This window comes from Podarcis bocagei, assembly GCF_964188305.1.
Source record: "Podarcis bocagei genome assembly, contig: HAP1_SCAFFOLD_562, whole genome shotgun sequence".
Classification (NCBI taxonomy): domain Eukaryota; kingdom Metazoa; phylum Chordata; class Lepidosauria; order Squamata; family Lacertidae; genus Podarcis; species Podarcis bocagei.
This window is the reverse complement of record NW_027669891.1, coordinates 1-15655: the sequence shown is the minus strand read 5'-3', so window position 1 is coordinate 15655 and position 15655 is coordinate 1. Positions and strand designations below refer to the sequence as shown.

General features: G+C 39.1%; 1 protein-coding gene and 1 long non-coding RNA gene across 2 annotated transcripts; one reads left to right on the top strand and one right to left on the bottom strand.

The window, feature by feature from the left end:
* Positions 1-6: 6 nt before the first annotated feature.
* LOC308579648 lies at positions 7-5277 on the top strand. Its single transcript, XR_014004570.1, has 2 exons — positions 7-306; positions 4549-5277. It is a non-coding gene; the product is annotated as an uncharacterized lncRNA (long non-coding RNA).
* A 5645-nt stretch (positions 5278-10922) lies between these two features.
* Positions 10923-14383, bottom strand: GPR15 (G protein-coupled receptor 15). Its single transcript, XM_081214223.1, has one exon. It carries the CDS (start codon positions 13361-13363, stop codon positions 12281-12283), a length of 1083 nt encoding a protein of 360 aa, XP_081070349.1. The 5' UTR covers positions 13364-14383; the 3' UTR covers positions 10923-12280.
* Between the last annotated feature and the right edge of the window lie 1272 nt (positions 14384-15655).

Sequence of the window (15655 nt, the reverse complement as noted above, 5' to 3'; positions counted from 1 at the left end):
GGTACGGGACTTCTGGGGAAGTATAGGATGGTGCCATACATCAGGAAAGGAGTTCTATGACAGTTAGCAAGCCCCCTCCACTTTTCAATTTTCACTCTCCTGAAAATTAAGCTGAAATATGCCCCACCTTTTGCACCTGTAAATGAGGTTGTGAAATAGGGAAGGTTTGGCTCAGTCCTAGCATTACCCTGGGCATCAAAAGAGTTTGAAGAATGTACAGACACTCAGCAAATCTGCCAGGTCACTGCCAGAAACAGTTTTCTAGAACAGCGGTAGTGTCCACTGGGCCAGTTTCTTCAATGACAGGTGACTCTATTTTTTTTTTTATAAAATTTTTTATTGCGTTTCTTTCCATAGGTAAACAAATTTGTTTGGACAACAATATACAAGAAACATTTTCCATATATATAAAAAAAGAAAAAACATAAAAAAAAGAAAAGATCATCACAAAATTTCTTCGACAACTTTTTGGACCTCCTCGCATCCTCTCAGCATTGCGTTCATCATTCTAACCAATTCAGCAATTTATTATCTTATTTCCCGACTTATTATGCCTTTGTATTTATTATGTTACCAGTTTCAAAAATTTGTAGTTTAATTTTAACACTCTTAATAAACATAATATTTTGTTTCTAATTTGTCTCATTTTTTCCCATCAATACTTACTTTATCATTTACTTAAAATAAATTGCAGAAGCATAACGTTTCTTAATCGTGCACAGTCTTAGCACTCAAACAACTTATAATGTTTTTGCAAATAGTCCTTAAATTTTTTCCAGTCCTCCTCCATTGTTTCTTCGCTCAGATCTCGAATTCTGCCGGTCATTTCTGCCAACTCCATGTAGTCCATCAGCTGCGTCTGCCAGTCCTCCAGTGTGGGTAAATCTGGTGTCTTCCAGAACTTTGCGATAAGAATCCTAGCTGCTGTGGTTGCATACATAAACAAGGTTCTGTCTTTCTTTGGCACCTTCCGGTCCACCATGCCCAATAGAAAGGCCTCTGGTTTCTTAGAAAAGGTATATCTAAATACCTTTTTCAACTCATTATGTATCATTTCCCAAAAGGCCTTTACTTTCGGGCAGGTCCACCAGAGGTGAAAGAATGTCCCTTCTGCCTCCTTACATTTCCAACACTTATTATCAGAGAGATGGTATATTTTAGCCAACTTGACTGGGGTCATGTACCACCGGTATACCATTTTCATAATGTTCTCTTTCAAGGCACTACATGCCGTGAATTTCATACCGGTGTTCCATAACCTTTCCCAGTCCTCAGACATGATGTTGTGTCCTACATCCTGTGCCCATTTTATCATAGCAGATTTAACTGTCTCATCCTGAGTGTTCCATTTAAGCAGCAAGTCATACATCCTCGAAAGTACCTTAGTCTTTGGTTCTAGTAACTCCGTCTCCAGTTTCGATTTCTCCAACTGGAAACCCACTTTTTTGTCCATTTTGAATACCTCTTGAATTTGAGCATAGTGTAACCAATCTCGCACCTTACCTCTTAATTTGTCCTGGCTTTGGAGCTTCCAATTGTCTCCAACTCTTTCAATCAGTTCCCAATATTTTGGCCAATAGGCCTCCATATTGGGCTTTTTTTTAGAAATCTTGGCTTCCACAGGTGATAACCACCTCGGGGTCTTGTTTTCCAATAGATCCTTATACTTCATCCAGACGGCAAAAATAGATTTTCTGACAATATGGTTTTTGAACAATTTATGAACCTTCGCCTTGTCATACCACAAGTATGCATGCCAACCATACACATTATCAAACCCCTCCAGATCTAGGACATCGGTGTTTTCCAACAGGAACCAATCCTTCAACCAGCAGAAGGCTGCGGCTTCATAATACAACCTTAAGTCCGGCAGGGCAAACCCCCCTCTTTCTTTTGAGTCGGTTAATATTTTAAATTTTATTCGGGGCTTTTTGCCCTGCCAGACAAACTTAGAAATATCCTTCTGCCATTTTCCAAAACATTCCATTCTGTCCACGACCTGAAGGGTTTGAAATAAAAATAGCATTTTTGGCAAAACGCACATCTTTATAGCTGCGATTCGGCCTGACAAGGTAAGTTTCAATCTTGACCAAATATCCAGATCCTTTTTAATTTCCAACCAACATTTTTCATAGTTATCTTTAAAAAGATTTAAATTTTTGGTGGACAAGTATACCCCCAGGTATTTCACTTTTTTAACCACACTTAGCTCTGTCTCTTTCTGATACCCCTCTATCTCTGTAGGTGTCAAATTTTTGACCAAAACCTTAGTTTTTTGTTTATTTAACTTGAATCCCGCCACCCGACCAAACTCCAGGATAAGTTCCAAAACTCTTTTTGTGCTAGATACTGGCTCCTGTACTGTCAAGACTAGGTCATCTGCAAAGGCTTTCAGTTTGTATTGTTTCGCTCCGACCTCTATACCTTGCACCAACTGGTCCTCCCTAATCATATTCAGCAATACCTCCAGAACAGAGATAAATAGCAGAGGGGATAAAGGGCACCCCTGTCGTGTCCCTTTTTCAATTAGAAGTTCATCCGACACCACATTGTTCACTATCAACTTGGCTTTTTGCTCTGAATAAATTGCTTCTAGTCCATTTTCAAACCCCCGTCCCACTCCCATCCCCTTCAAGTTTTTCTTCATAAACATCCAAGAAATGTTGTCAAATGCTTTCTCCGCATCAATAAAGATTAAGGCAGCCCTTGTATTTCTAATTCTCAGCAATTCCAATATATCAATAATGTTCCTGGTGTTATCAGACATGTGTCTACCAGGGAGAAAGCCTGCTTGGTCCTTGTGAATTACTTCGTTTAAAACGTTTTTAAGTCTACTTGCTAAAATGTCTGCAAATATTTTGTAATCCACATTCAGGAGTGAGATGGGACGGTAGTTCTTGAGCTGAGTCTTTTCCTTCTCTGACTTAGGAATCAATGTGATGAATGCTTCTTTCCACGTTTCCGGTGCCCTTCTCCCCTCCATAATCTGGTTGCAAACCTCCAACAACGGTTGTATCAAACAATCCTTCAGAGTCTTATAATATTTGGAGGTGAGACCATCTGGGCCTGGAGATTTGCCAAGTTGCATATTTTGGATGGCACCTTCAATTTCCTGTTGAGTTATTTTACTATTGAGAATTGATCTTTTATCTTGACTTATTTTAGGTAGTCCATTTGTCCTCAAGAATTGGTCTATTTCCGATTCTTTCTGAGGCCCCTGTGCATAAAGTTCCTTGAAGTATCTGTGGAAGCACTTTCTTATTTCTTCTGGTTTCTGAACTATTTTTCCTTGAATCTCCAGGTTTGTGACTGTGTTTAACTTTTGTCTTTTTTTCAATTGCCAAGCTAGCAACTTTCCACATTTATTTGCTGATTCAAACGATCTTTGCTTCATTTGTTTAATTTTCCACTCAATCTCTTGATTAATCAATTTCGAATATTGTGCTTGATGGAATTTGATCTCTCTTAGCACCTCTTTTGACTTCGGATTAGTTCTCAACTTTTTCTCTCCTTCACTTATTTTCTCAAGGATTTTTTCCTTTTTTCCATTCCAAAATTTTTTCTTTATTGTATTCTGTTGTATCAGAAACCCTCTCATTACAGCTTTGCTTGCGTCCCAGATTATTCTTTTCTCCACCGTAGTGTTCAAATTTATTTCAAAGTAGTCCTTTAGCGTTTTTTGGGCCTTCTTAACAATCTCTTGATCTCTTAGCAAGGTGTCATTCATTCTCCATCTGAAGGATCCAGTTGGGAAAAGTCTCAATTCCATTTTTAAGGCGTTATGGTCGGAGCAGGTTTTTGGGCAGATTTCCACTTTTCTCGTTTTCGGGGCCAGCCCTCTAGATATCCAAATTTGGTCGATTCGTGTCCATGACAAGTGGGCATCAGAAAAAAAGGTTCCTTCTTTACCCAAGGGGTTCCTTGTCCTCCAGATGTCAATCAAGTCCATATTGTCTGTCATTTCAAAAAAGGTTTTAGAGAGTCTGCCGTCTGTTGTTAAATTTTGATTTTGAGATTTGTCCATATTTGTAGATACCACCCCATTCATATCTCCCATCACAATAATATTAGAATAGTCCAGGTAGTCCATCATTGTCTCATGCAGCTTCTTATAAAATTCTGATTTTCCATCATTTGGCGCATAAACTCCTAATATCAAAATCTTTTCCCCTTGTGTTTGGATTTCAATTGCGAGAATTCTTCCATGATCATCTTTGAATAAGAATTTTGGTGATAGGTTCTCCTTTGCATAAATTACAACACCTCTTTTTTTGACTTTGTCTGATGAGATAAATTCTTGACCAAGTCTTTTATTAATTAATACTTTCCTATGGAGCCTGGTCACATGTGTTTCTTGAAGGCATATTACATCCAATTGTTCTTTTTTCAAAATATGGAATATCCTCCTTCTTTTTTCCGGAGAATTCCCGCCATTTATGTTCCAGCTAAGTAGCTGCAGAGACATCTTGTTCTATCTTAAACGTTCTTAAGATGGGGTGCCTTCCTTTTGCTCAGATCCCGAGGGTGCAGGCGTTGGCCCGCTTTCAGGTGACTCTAGACCAGCAGATGCATTCCTAATCTCACATTTGCCTGTGAAATGTTAGAGTAATACAGCAACACTGCCATCTTTGAATCTTGAAAGTTTTGCAGCAGCACAAATGACCGTAGCAATATTATTTTAAAATACTACTTTTCAGTGTACTGTTCACATGTAGTTCACTTGTCATGATGAAAAGGAAAATATTGCACAAGAGGCTTCTCACCAAAAAAAAAATCCTTTGAAAACAATTACGGATAAAACCCAACATTTTTTCTGGTCCCCCCCCCCTTTTTCTTTGGGAAAGGGGTGTTTTTCCAGTGTTTATTATTATGTGACATCACTAACCTGCATCATGTAAGCCTTAGGAATTGGATCACTGCATACCTCACCCATTACACTGCCTCTTAAGAAAAGGTCATTCTCTAGTATTATTTGCAGTGTGGCAGTCAAAACACTCCACAAACAGGAATTGTCTATACGGTGCACACGCTTCCTTCAGAATATTGTACAGAAGTAACTACCTTGATTTAATCTGTCTTAGTCTTAAGAAGGACTGAATTATGATACACTGTAAAGTATAAGAAGACAGATTTCACAAATGGAGTAAGTAGTTTAGGGGGAAATACTGCACTGTATATACTGTATGTACTTTTAAAAACTTGTCTGTAGATTGGCATTTGCTATTTTAGACTTCGGGTTTTCTGCTAATGTCCTTATTAAACGGCAAACTACCGGTATGTTTCTTGGTGATATACCAAACTCTGGCTGCCCTGTGGCTACAACATTCGCGTTCACACATATGCAAATTTGCCCATAAATAGAATCCGATTTAGCAGGCTTCAGTTTGTGGTAGAAGACGTTCACCACATTCAAAAGGCAAAACATCAGTTACTTCCACTCTGACAGCAACATTGAGAGTATTAATCTGTTTGTTTCACCAAGTTGTTTTCCTTAGTAACATATTTGACGGTTTAAATAAATGTGTGTAAAGCCACAATCACTTGCCAGAAAGTAAGTACCCTTGATCTTAATTGCTCACAATATTTGTGTATGTGTGTGCTGAAATTCTTTCTCAGCAATTAGTCTGAGCAATATCATTATCAAGATGAAGAAAAGTGACACGTCTAGCATGTTTTCACAACCATACATTAACCAAGAGCAACCACACATGGCATAAACATCAGGGAAGAACTTTGTCAGTTTGGGAACCCATGATCTACATGTATTTTGCCATCACTTATCTCTACCCTGTTTTACCCTACAAAGGAATGTTTAACAAGCTAGAGGTTAAAATATAGGAAGCTACTTTATACCACATCAAATCATTAGTCCAGGCTTCCTCAACCTCGGCCCTCCAGATGTTTATGGCCTACAACTCCCATGACCCCTAGCTAGCAGGACCAGTGGTCAGGGATGCTGGGAATTGTAGCCCATCTGGAGGGGCGAGGTTGAGGAAGCCTGGACTAATGGTCATTCTCCTGGACTAATCTAGCCCAGTATTTACACTAACTGGTAGCATTACTCCCAAGGTTTCAGAGAAGAATCTTCATCAGCCCTACTATGGATTCCAAGGATTGAACCCAGGAACCCATTTCCCACAGAAAATATGTATCCTATCACTGAGCCACAGTCTTTCCTTTATTTAAAATATTATGTCTCATCTCTTAATCATAAAGATTCCTGAGACAGCAAACTGGATAAAGCTACCACATTAAAATCACTAAAAAAAAAATGTAAGCAGATTAAAATACCCAAAAAAATTAAACAATAGCTGTAGCACCAAACTGTATTAAAGCCTGGATGGGGGTAGAAGGAGCAGCATCTTTAGTTTATTTCTAAAATCAATAGGGAGTCTGGTAAGAGGCGGATTTAGGGGAGTGCGGCCAGTTCGTTCACACTGGGCACTGAGCCGCAACAAAGACTTAGAACAGAAGGTGAGAGTCGGGGGTGAGCACTGAATTTTGGCGTCACAGAGTGTGCCACTGAAATTTGAAAGCCCAAAGTCTGCCACTGATCTGGTAGAACATTCCAGAGGCCAGTTTCAGAGGCAAGGGGCCACAGTAGACAAGGCACTGTTACTAGTTGCTGCACACCTCACCTCAGAAGGTGAGGGAAATCTGAGAAGGTCCTTTGAAGAAGATTATTAAAGATCAGGCTATCTTCAGATAGCCTGGTTCAAAGCCATTTAAGACTTTAGTGTTCAAATTCAGGACAATTGGACCCAGTAACAAAATAGTAGCTGGTTGAGAGTCTGGTCTGACCTTAAACATTGGTAAGATCTAGATACAAATTCAAATTTGAGTCTTCTGAATGCCTACGGTATGTAGCAAAAACTGCATCATCCACAAAGAAGAGATGTATCTGCAGACACGGATTACTCTTAGGTACGGGGGGGGGGTGGATTAAAAGGAAGGAACCCCCAATCAGGTCTATCAAAATTCAATGGCACAGAATGTTGAGAAGAGTAACAGGGTAAAAACCTGGGTGGGAAAGATGTCTCCTAATGTCAGTTGCTGAGAATCACAGTTGGTGGGGTATGGTTGAACCCAGGTCTTTCTTGTGGTCTTGCCTCATTGATATTTGTTTGGACAGTCTAACAACAGGATACTGCACTAGAGGGGCCCAATCTATGTTCTTAGTAAGGAGTGGCTAGAGCAGAACACACAGAGATGAAGAGCCATATCATTCGTAGGTGATTTCCTGGTTCACACCGTGAAGTACTGTATGTTCTCAGTAGAGAAATTAAAGAACTGAATGTGGCTGGGATTGGTCACAAATGTATCTACCCTACACACATGAACCCCAAATACAGAGGGAAAGAAGAAAACCGGCCAATGAGGACCGAGAATGTTCAGTGCGAATGGAATATTGACTGGTTTGGGAGAGGAGGGAAATCAGGCTGTGTATACATTACCATTTATTCCACTCCAGTGCATGCCCACTGCTGGTGTTTGAAGAGGGCTGCACATGATGTAGGCCACAATCCATATGTATCCTGCAATTTATTAAGAAATACTGCTGTTTGATATACTTTCTCTCAATCCAGTATCTATCTGATTTGAGAACAGAAGCTAGGATTAAGCTGTGGTTTGTATGTTTTAGACAGCCGTTGCACATGCTCAGATGAGAGCTTCAGTGAATAGTAGTTTGATGTGGGGAAACAATCTGGTAATGGGCACCAGCTGATGTTTGTTGATGGGAATTGTCAATCTATGAGGGATAAACTACAGTGCCCCGGAATTCTTTGAGGGAAACAATGTGCTTTAAAGATACAGTGTGCACACAACCTTGTTGGTAGCATAATTTAATAGTAGTTTTCATCCAGATCCAACCAATTTTCTATGCAGGAAGTACTGCTTGAGGAAAAATCTGGCACAATTATGTATGGTGATTTTTTTCACTGTCTCCTATGTGAAAGCTGGGTCTGCCAGTTAATGCTGCCTGTGTTCCAGATACGGGTGCTGCTTATTCAGTGTTTGTACAGAGATCTGTAAAAGACGTGACCATAGAAAAATTCAAAGGTCTGTTTGTACTTGTCATGGACAGAGATACAGGTATGCAGAATGCTTGACCAGGTCAAGTTGCTTTGATGGCTTGAGCTAAGCTGACAGAAAGAAATGGACCCATGCCAACTTGTATAGAATTTTTTACTTGTTTGTTTAGCTTTCTTTCTGTTGGCCTCTGGTGAAAGGGTACATGATGCAGGCACCATGCAGAAGCTAAGCAAGTTTGGGTCTGGTCAGTGGCGCTCTGCAGTCCCCAAATATACTGCCTTAAGTTTCATGATGGAAGAAAAGTGTGAGGTAAAAATGTACTAAATACATCCATGCCGGAGATTTAAAGTAGCTTAACCATCAGCTCTTCTTCCCAGGGCACTCTGGGAATTACAGTGGTACCTCAGGTTATATTCGCTTCAGGTTACATATGTTTCAGGTTACAGACTCCGCTAACCCAGAAATAGTGCTTCAGGTTAAGAACTTTGCTTCAGGATGAGAACAGAAATCGTGCTCTGGCGGCGCGGCGGCAGCGGGAGGCCCCATTAGCTAAAGTGGTGCTTCAGGTTAAGAACAGTTTCAGGTTAAGTACGGACCTCCAGAACAAATTAAGTACTTAACCTGAGGTACCACTGTATTGTTCTGTGGGGATGATAGAAGGGGTCTCGTAATGATTCTCAGAACCCTTGACATATTACAGCTCCCAGGATTCTTTGGGGGGAACCCTGACAGCTAAGGTGGCATAAAAGCACTTTACATGTATAGTGAGGATAAGCCCACATGCAACGCTTACCTGGGCTCTTGATTTAAAAAAAAATAAATCTTGCTTTTGAATAATGAATAACTGTGAGAACAAACCTATCGTGCAATGAGCGTTTCCTTAACCGGTAGAGAGATGAGTCAGTTTCTACAAAGAGATGTTAGAGACAGCTCACTGCTTGGTAGCAACTGACTCAAATCAAGCAAACATTTTCCCACTACCCTTACGAACGTGCTGAAAACTCAGTATAAGTCAGTATACAGCAGCTTGGGGGAAGCCCAAAAGAGTTTCACTGACTTTTTAACCCCACACTTTTGTCCACATAAAAATGTGTAAGGCATTCCCACTGTCTAGAGCAGTAATTTATTTTCACATTACCGTATGAAAGGTCTCTTGGATTGTGCAGAATAAGAATAGCTAAGGAGATGAAGACTGAACACTTACCCCTCAGGTTACTCCTGAAGGTAGGTAATTTTACTGGGGTGGGTCGCTCTTTAGAAGTTAATGTGTGTTTTTGTTGGGGAGGGCTCCTGATCATTCTGTTATGTGGGGGGCCCTGTCCTTCTGGAAAAAAAGAATGTTGATGACAACTAAATGGGGTGATATATTAGAGGTTTATAAAATGAACCCCCCCACCCCACAAACAGCCCATTGGCTAAGTGTGCTCTGTGGCCATAGAATGTTGACTGACTGTTGTAGTGCCAAGTGCCAAGATCTACTTGTTTGTGTTATTGGTCCTCCCCACAATTATCAACAGTAACAAAACAGTTTGCCTAGCAGAGTGCCAGCCTGAAGAATTCATTTAAAACCACTGATCAAGTTTCATTTCTAACCTAAAAAACAACAACAAAAAGCTATTCAGTTTCACAGCTTGGTTTTACTTTATCTCAGCCTATGCCACATAATCTGTAATCTTATGTCATCAACATAAATAAGCATTATTTCCTGCCTGGCGAAATGTTTGGGGGGGGGGGAGAGAGAGAGCGTATTTGGTCTGAACACTTAAGGCTCCCATACCAAGTATATTTACTTGCGAATAAGTCCCACTGATGGAAATAGGATTTAGGAAGTATGATTGGGACTGGACTTTGTTAGAAGTCACCTTGTGCACACCTTCAAATTTCTTAACAGAGTTGTGATATTGAAAATTGGAAGTGTGTTATGTACAGAATAATCCCAAAACACTAGAGAGGCATGACATTAAACTAAAAAAGGAATTGTTGCGCTAAATAATTTCTTCTATCATGGGGGGTTTAATGTCACCCATCACTAACTTTGCTACATGCCCTCATCAAGTACTTTTTCCTAACTGGAGAGTGTCCATATAAACGGTCTCTTGCTTGCCTAGTGGCGGGGGGGGGGGGGGAGAGAGAGAGAAAAAAAACCCTCTAACTTTTGCACAGATAGAATGTAGCCTATACAAAGGTAAAGGGCACTCAATCATTACACCACTCACTTTTGTCGCTACCTCTGACAACCAGTGGCATCATCCCCACCTCAAGGTTGCCCATAATGGGATGCAGGTATCAAATTGTTTGCACTAATGCTTGATAGGAACAAGTATAAATTGTTCATACTAAAACCAGGTGTGATCCAGATCTGTCTCCATACTTAAGTGAAATACATGAGTTCCTTCATAGGTGGAAAACAGAAATAAAGGAAAATTGGGTACTCCTTACATTAACAGAGGTAGAAGTTAATTTGAGGTGGTGTGCTAGGTAAGAAATTAGTAGAAGCCAAATTGGTTAGCAGTTGGAGGCACTGGTCTCACTGAAAAAAGTCTAATCTTTGGGTGGTATGCTGACGTCTTCCAGCTTGTGGAGGTTTGAACCCCTATTTCTCAGTTCCAAATACAGCATTCTGTCTCCTACACAACACTGGCAAGGTCTAGTAAATCTGTGTAAAAAATTATGAGCTAGAACTCTGTATTATGAACCACACATTCAGCAAGTTGAAGATACAGAATGTCTTAAAGGGGGATTAAATAATGCCATTTGAAGTAGGTGTGAGTGTGTGTTAAAATAGAAAGGATATTTTAATTTAGTTTAACTTGGATTATTTTTCATCATAATCATAATAATATTTTTAGAAATCTTCTACCAAGCAAATGCAGTGTTGTTATATTTTATTTTAAGAGAAGAAAAGTAAATTCACAGAGTGATCAAATGAAATCAACATGCACACTTTTTTTAGTTCATATACTTAATTGTTTATTCTTCTTAGTGAAAAGAAAAAAGCTAGTTAAAAAAAACAAACACTTTTAAAATTTACATTTGCAAAAAAAATCATCACACTGATTTCCAAAGCTAATGTACAAATTTCTAAAACATGTTCACCTTTCCTAAAGTTTCAAAAATTAAAACTGCTGTTGAAGGGAGGCAGTGTTTAGTCTCTGAGAGGCAGATACGGTAAATTAAACAACGTGGTGCCTGGCATGCTGTGGTCCATAGGGTCACGAAGAGTCGGACACGGCTAAACAACAATAACAAGTTCTTGTTCTGATGGTAAGTTGAATGAAAAAACATTAAAGAAACTCAATACTTAAAATTAGTGGTGAGCATAGGCATCTTTTATTCTAGAAATCAGTTATCCTCAATCATGAGTCATGCATGAGATCAAGAGAAATATCTAGTACTGATCTCCCAGCAACTGATCTAAGTCAACAGATTATAATTGTCTGAAGAGTTCTTTTTTGTGCTGAATAATTTTTATTCTTCCTGTGAAATTTTAACTTTCCAATACTTATTGTACCATTTTACACAAATGAGATTTACAAAAGGAAAAAATATTTTATGTATATATTTCTGTATGTATATATTTTTATGTATATAATTCTTTCAAAACCCCCTCTAAAATTATTATAACAGCATTATTTAAGGTTGTCATCCTATATAGTCTTATCACGGCACAATGCAACTTACATTTTCAAGTATACATAGGATTGTGTTAAACTAAAATAGTTTTTACGTGTAATAGTGCAGACACTGAGAGTTGAAAATGCAGATAAACAAAAAAAGTATAGATTTTAAAAGAATCCTGAACAATTCAGTATTATAGCATTTAACAAGAAAAGATGCAGAATATAACAAAAAAATGCATTCTAAACTAATTTTTCTATGTTAATAAGATTTTATTAAAGAGGCACATATGAGTTGGTTTGGTAATATTGTACTTCTTATGGAACAGCAGAATATTGACCTAAGGTTTTCCACGGTTTGTTTCTTATTGGTTGGTAAGCCTCTTGGTGTAATTGCCTAATAACCTTCAAGTCTGCTAATATTACAGACTATATTCCAATTGAACTTTGTAATTGGCTACATGGTTTAAGATAAGAAACATGCCATTTTATGAAATACAATCATATTACAGTCAATTAACTTTTTTGATTTGTTCTAATCTTTTCATTTTCTTACATTTCCATTACCTCCTTCTCTTGATCTTACTCTTGACATGGAGGCACTCGATCTTTCAGAATTATGACTCTTGTCAGAATGATACTGACCTCCTTCTCTTCCTAGAAACATCTTCCCTGTGGGCAAACGCAGTCAAGGAGTAGCTAAGGCGAGTGTCCGAGCTATCAGAACTGGTTCCAAAGTTGTTGGCCTTTGTGCACGGAGTTATACATTGCATCATTGCCCTACGGATGTAGTCATCAAAGAAGTAGTAGATGAAAGGGTTTGTGCAGCTGTTGGCAAACGCAAATGGGCCACTCAGTTCCATACCGATATGGGCAACTTTGTAGGGAAGGCAGAAAGGTGGCTTCAGTTCCTGGATTGCAGACATCAGAGCTAGAAACTTAAAAATGTTGAAAGGAGCCCAAGATAAAACAAAAATGATCACTACAGTGAAGACAATTTTGATGGATTTCTTCAGCTTTTTATCATGTTTTCCAGATTTCTGATAATGCACACAGAGTTTCTTGGTGATGGAGCAATAAAAAGTCAAGATGATGAACAGAGGAACAAAGAACGCCAAAATTAGAAGCAGCAGCGACCCAATCCGGTGAGTGGATGTGATTTCCTTGTCCACACAATATGTGCTGTTGTCATATCTCCTCAGCTCTCTGGACAGAAGGGTTGGCAACCCAAGTAGGCAGGACAGAATCCAGACACAAGTGCAAAGGATGATGGAATACAGCTTTGTTCTGATCCTCCTAGCCACTGACGGGTACATGATTGCCAGGTACCGATCGCTACTCATGCAAGTGAGGAGAAAGACGGTGCAGTACATGTTGACTGAGATGGTGTAGGAGCTGCCTTTGCAGAGAAAAGAGCCAGTTCTCCAAAGTCCTGAGGTCCTCTCTTTGTCTACCCAAAAGGGTAATGTGATAAGGAATATAAAATCAGACACTGCCAAGTTGACAATGAAGATATCAATTAGCCTCTGAACCTGCCGTTTGAAGATTAGCGCTCCTATTAGAAGGGCATTGCCAGCAATCCCCACCAGGAATACAATGGTATAGAGAGCAGGCAGGAAAATGTGTTTGTAAGGCAACTCCACAGCTGAGCAGTTATCTTCAGGAGAATCTGTGTAGAAATAGTAATCATAGCTAGAAGTTGATTTCTCCATCTCAAAAATGATTTGTGCGAAGAAGCTTTCAGCACTTTTATGTTCTTTTTGGCACTACAGATGACAGTTCTCGTCTTTTTTCCTTTCAGTTTCTTCCAGATGATCAGAAAAATCTGACGTACAACATATCAATCTCTGACTAGGCATTTAAATGTCTAGCACAGAATGGGAGGGCCTGGTTTGATTTGACCAACCAGCATGCTTATACAGGCAGCTTTGATCGTAAAATATGGTAGGGTGGGTTTCCTTGAAATTTTGGGAAGTGGGGAGGGGAGAGGTTTAAGTTTCTTTGTAAATACAATTTATTAGTTGAGGTTTTTGAGGTTATAGATGGTTAGCAGAAGTAAGAAAGTGGTGAATTCAGTTCGTCAGGGTGGGTTGTTATTTAAATAACCGTTAGCTTGTCTAATCTGTGTTTCTAAACTTGGGAGGGTTCCACTCCCGCAAGCTTTACCAATTGACATGTTGCTGTTATTTGTAGAATGAATGTCCAACGCCTTCTCAATTCTGACAGCAGCAAAATCTTGCGAACAAAGATGTGCTTTAAAACTTCTACCTGACCTTTAATGTCATATTTTATTCTATATTGCTCTTAAAAACAGTATCTTGCTCTTATATCTTTTCTGAAGCATTTAAATACTCTTTTCTTCACTTCAAGTTTTGGTCCACCCTGTTAGTTGCAGCACGAGAAAAAATATATATCAGGGTCACAGGAGAAGGAAAATGAATTTATGGGATGGTAGAGCTTTGCCCCACAGATTAAGACTTCTCATTGAGAAACAGAAGGATATTTTGCATTCATGCTACAATCATAAACAGATTTTATTTGAAAAAAGTCCTGTTCATTTTTATGGCTTTAACAAAAGGATGCTTAGGATTGCAACCTTGTTTTAAACTCTGTTTAATTTGTATGTGAACTGTCTTTTCTTTGAGTAACCATAGAGGGAGAGACTATGGCAGTGGTTCTCAAAGGGTGTGGTGTGCCACAATTGGGTGGCAGAAGAGGATAGCAAATGTGGCAGGAAAATTCAAGGACAATAAAAAAAAAACATTTAAGCATTTCAGTGCAGTATACTATCAGTGGGGGGGGGGTATACAACCAGAAACAGTATCCAATGCCTTTCTTCAGGAGCACTGGTTATTCTTCTACAGTTCTCCATGACATATTGTTGTGAACAGAGATTTTCAATTGTGAGAAATATGAAAGATCAGAAAATAGAAGCTTTTTTGTTGACAGAACTATATCTAGGCCCCTTGCACCCTTGGCAAGGAAGTATATCGGCACCTGCTCCCCATTTGCACAAGCAAATTTTTATTCTGAAAGTGTGGGCCCAGAGAAAAAACAATTGAGAACCACTGGGCTACTTCTCTACAGAGCCATCTATGCCTTTACTTGAACCATGCTTCATAGCAACTGGGGGACACATACGTATTGTAATTTGTTACTCCAAGAATGCTACTTTATTGAACCTATCTAAAAGTTCTAGACAGATTCCCAAGAAAATTGTAAATAAAATTGTGCCAAGGTAAAACCTGTTATGCCACATCTCATCTTGCATTATCAGGGAGATGTCATCTCTATTCCTGTCATGCAAGACTAGCTAGATTATGGTAAGCATATGAGTACTCAGCGAAAGCCCATCAAATTCCAAAACATCATAAGAAGATAAACCCTAGCAACCTGGTATGTGTCATTTTCTCTCACACACTGAGTTCTCTGAGAGCTGAAGAAAGAACCAGCAATCAGTAGTAGAATACAGCTTTGGTGAGTATGGTAATCCTCTATGTGTATACTGAGGTCTATGGGCCTTGCTCTTAGGTAGGGATGAATGAATCTGTCAATTTTGGTTTTCTTTTTCTCATCTTTACTGCCTTAATTTCAGCTCCACACATTTTCACACTAGTTTGCAAAAAAAAAAAAGGGTCCATCAGCATTTTTAATGTGAATTTATCCAAATGCAGTACTATATTCTATTACATTATAAACTTGATAGGCACGAGCTTTCAGGGGTGCGGTAAGTAACAACAATTTTTAAAGCATTCTATAAACATATTTTATAAGTGCAATAAAGTGACGTTTTTTTACATGCCAGGACAGTTGCCACCTTAAAAAAAACACACACACAACAATGGCAGAGTTTCCTATGCCAGGAGTTCAAACAGGTGAACATGTTTCCAAAGGGATGAGAGATGCTTGTGTTTTGGTGAAACTCCAAAATACCTTACGCCCTTAAGGTTGCAGCCCTTACCTGGGAGAAAGCCCCCTTTGATTTAATTTACGTTACTTCTGAT

What these genes read in the sequence shown, in the direction of transcription:
- GPR15 (XM_081214223.1), bottom strand. Translation starts at nt 13,363, where the DNA reads ATGGAGAAATCAACTTCTAGCTATGATTACTATTTCTACACAGATTCT.